The sequence below is a fragment of the Ricinus communis genome, chromosome 4 (assembly GCF_019578655.1).
Source record: "Ricinus communis isolate WT05 ecotype wild-type chromosome 4, ASM1957865v1, whole genome shotgun sequence".
In the NCBI taxonomy this organism is placed as follows: Eukaryota; Viridiplantae; Streptophyta; class Magnoliopsida; order Malpighiales; family Euphorbiaceae; genus Ricinus; species Ricinus communis.
The window spans coordinates 25,452,857-25,456,136 of NC_063259.1; the positions used below are offsets into that span (position 1 = coordinate 25,452,857).

The 3,280-nt window shown below is 32.5% G+C and overlaps 1 protein-coding gene across 1 annotated transcript; it reads right to left on the reverse strand.

Annotated features, from left to right (window-relative positions):
• Positions 1-482: 482 nt before the first annotated feature.
• LOC8263435 (mini zinc finger protein 3) lies at positions 483-1,419 on the reverse strand. The gene has a single exon (XM_002514716.4). It carries the CDS (start codon positions 1,005-1,007, stop codon positions 720-722), a length of 288 nt encoding a protein of 95 aa, XP_002514762.1. The 5' UTR covers positions 1,008-1,419; the 3' UTR covers positions 483-719.
• Positions 1,420-3,280: the final 1,861 nt, after the last annotated feature.

The window sequence follows — 3,280 nt, forward strand, 5'->3', positions numbered from 1 at the left end:
TTGATGATTAATGAAAGAAAAAAAAAACAACTATAGAGTTTAAGTTGGTCAAATTGTTCATCCTACCTGTATACATGGGTGCCCAAGTGACGGAAAAATGAAAGAGCCTATGCTTCCGATGCAATGAAAGGAATTAGAGCTGAAAGGGAAAGTCCTAACTAGATAAATACTACACGATTGAAATTGTACCTTTTCTCTAATCGGGATTCTGAGATTGAAATAGCTAAATTTTACAGTACACATTCAATTAATGCAACTTATATGGAATTCCCCACCTTAATTTCTTTCCACATGCATATTTATATGCAAGTCCCAACTAATTTGTACAGCTATATATGTTAAGTTTTAATCTTGTCTTCTTCCCCCTTCATCCCTGTAACTTCAATGCATAATAGTAATTTGGCAAGTCAAATATAATGATTCATGAATTGCTTGAAAGAAAGAAAACTAATTAAAAGGGAAAAGAAAGAAGTCCATCAATCTTTCTTGAAGGATTAATTGCATTACTTGAAGTTTGATATATAATACAATCTTGGGACAAATTTCGAAGAGCACACTTTCTTGAAGATTAATTTTGTGTTCCCCCTTTTTTCACAGCACAATCTAAACAACAACAATCAGTTAAATTCATATCATATATAACAATAGAATTCATCATCTCCACTCTATATATGTGTGTATTCTTTTCTTTTCTTTTCTGTTTCTTGTTTTAAAGTTTGTCAACGACTAGAATTAGGTGGAGAATACTCACAAACTACCTCAGTTTCCACTTCTCTTCTATGGAAGTTCCTGTGGCAGCCACAAGCAGCACAGATAAGAGCACCGTTAGCAGCATCTTCTCCACTTGCCATGAATTCTCTGCAACCGTCGACTGCATATCCTCCGATGTTGGCCGCATGATTCTTTTGACACTCTCCATATCTTACGTTTCTCACTACTGAAGATGAAGTTGTAGAAGCTCTTCCAGAGACATCTCTTTTTAGTACAACTTGCCGTTTCTTCATCATTTTCTTTTCTCAAATAAACCCTAATTAACTAACTCAACTGTGTGTTATTATAAATGGGTTCTTGATGAATGATATCTCAATCTACTCATACAAGTTCAAGAGTGAGCTAGAAGCGAAATATAACCAGCTTTTGAGTAGATTGAGTTGGAAGGGAAAAAAAGAAGAAAAGACCCCCCAAAAAAAAAAGAAAAAAGAAAAAAAAAATGATGTAGTACCCTTTGTGTGTATTGATGACTAACCCTAACCCTAGCGTGTGTATTTATAAGGGGTTAGTGCTATCCCACTAGCAAAGAAATAGAAAATTGGCCACTAGCAGCCTTATTTTACCATTAGTTTCACGTCTTTTGGTTCGCTAAAGGCAAAGATTCACCCCCATTTCATCATGTCAGCAAATCACCTTCCTCCACGTCACTAAATTGGGTGGCACCTTTCCATTATTTTGGCAAAAAAGTAGATGAAAGTATCTTATATTATATCACAGTACTATTTAATTCTTGTGCAATTTTTAGTCTAGTTTCTCCCCCTTAAAATATCAAAACCAAGGACAAAATGGTACGTGTTGCAATCTGAATGCAAAATGGAGCTCCATAGAGAGATTGTTATTGTCTTCACATGAAGGGAAAAATAATACCCTGGAATGATCTTTGGAAATGATATTTCAACTGCCCCCTCATAAGACATTAGAGAGCAAAAGACCACAATTTTCTGCCATGAGAGTGGCCCAAAAATGATGAAAGAAAATTTCGGTTTGTGGACGAAAACAGTGACTAATATGTTAATGTCTTATAAATTGGAGTGGGTCCAAATTGATGCTAAAAAGGCAGGTTGCTATGACCCTCCATTGGAACTGTGACAACAACTCTTGTCTAATTACCTAAGATTCTAATTATTAGGAGCAGTGTGTCCACCGTGTATGAATGTAACTACCTTCCTATCAAGTTCAATCATGATCACTTTCAACATCGCTGCTGTGCTTTTCAGTTCCTGTAGTTTAGCATTAGGGTCAAGTCTTAATCCAAACTAAACGACTGCGCATTAAATTTACATGCTTTTTAATTATTGGAAATAAGAAGATTGTTGAATTTGGACAGATAATGTCTTATTTTAAAGATTTTTGTTTAATTTTATTATCTAAATTTGGAGTTTAAGCACTTTAATGCTTCTTTTAGAACTTATAATTTTGTATTGCAGGAATAATAATGTATTTGCAAATAAGGCAATTTATTTATTAACTAGATTACTTTATTCTTTAACGTATTTTATGAATTTCTTTTTCTATAGATGTATTAGGTGATGATGTTTTTGTTTAATAAAATTTTTACTTATAAGTTCAGAAATATGTAAACTATTAATTTATTAGTTCAAATTGAAACTTTGATTAGGTCAGAAGATAGCTTATTTCTAGTCTCAAAGACCAATATAAATATTTAAAAACACTTTCACTTATCTTTTTAAATGTTTGGATTCGATCCTTAGAGCTGGCATTTAAAAATGAATAAACTTCTTTGAAATACTGAGGTCCATTTTAAAGTAATAACCCTCTTTGCAGAATCATTTTGTTTTATGAGTAAAGGCATGAATAATGGATGCGAATTGAAAAATAAAAAAAAAAAATCGAATTAAGAAGAAAAGAAAGCACGCAACTCTCAATCAAAATCATGTGCACTATTTTCGACCTCGAGAGACGACATAGACACGTGTGGTTGTCAATCAAGAACATGACCTATTTCAATTCCATGTATAAATAATGTTATCACATTCCTTAGTGTGTGTATATACCCATAGTTTCTTTATGTTTTCCTAGAAAAGTTATTATCGAAAAAGGAAGAGAATTATTTCTTTCTTTCTTTTTTTATTAAAAAAGAAAATAGAGAGAAAGTGGTTGATGGTATACAATTAATTTTCTTGGTATAGTAAATTGATTATAATGGTATACATAACCAAGAACCCCTGTATTAGTGATGTCTTGAATAGCTATAGCATTTCAGAATGTTGGGCAGAGTCAACTAAAGGTATTATGTAAGCTGATAATTATATACATGCAGTCACCTTTCCTGTTTAGAGATGTCCTCAATTTACTGTTAGCTAGGATGTTAACTAGACATTTAAAAAGTCTTGATCATAGCACTTTTAGCTTTTATGTATATGAAATGTTTGTATGCAATAGTATCCTCAGACGTTTCTCAATTAGCAAGCTCAAAGCAAGAAACGTGCATCCTTCAATTTGGTTTTAAGATTACAATATATATATATATAAGTGTTCAATTGACAAG

What these genes read in the sequence shown, in the direction of transcription:
- LOC8263435 (XM_002514716.4), bottom strand. Translation starts at nt 1,007, where the DNA reads ATGATGAAGAAACGGCAAGTTGTACTAAAAAGAGATGTCTCTGGAAGA.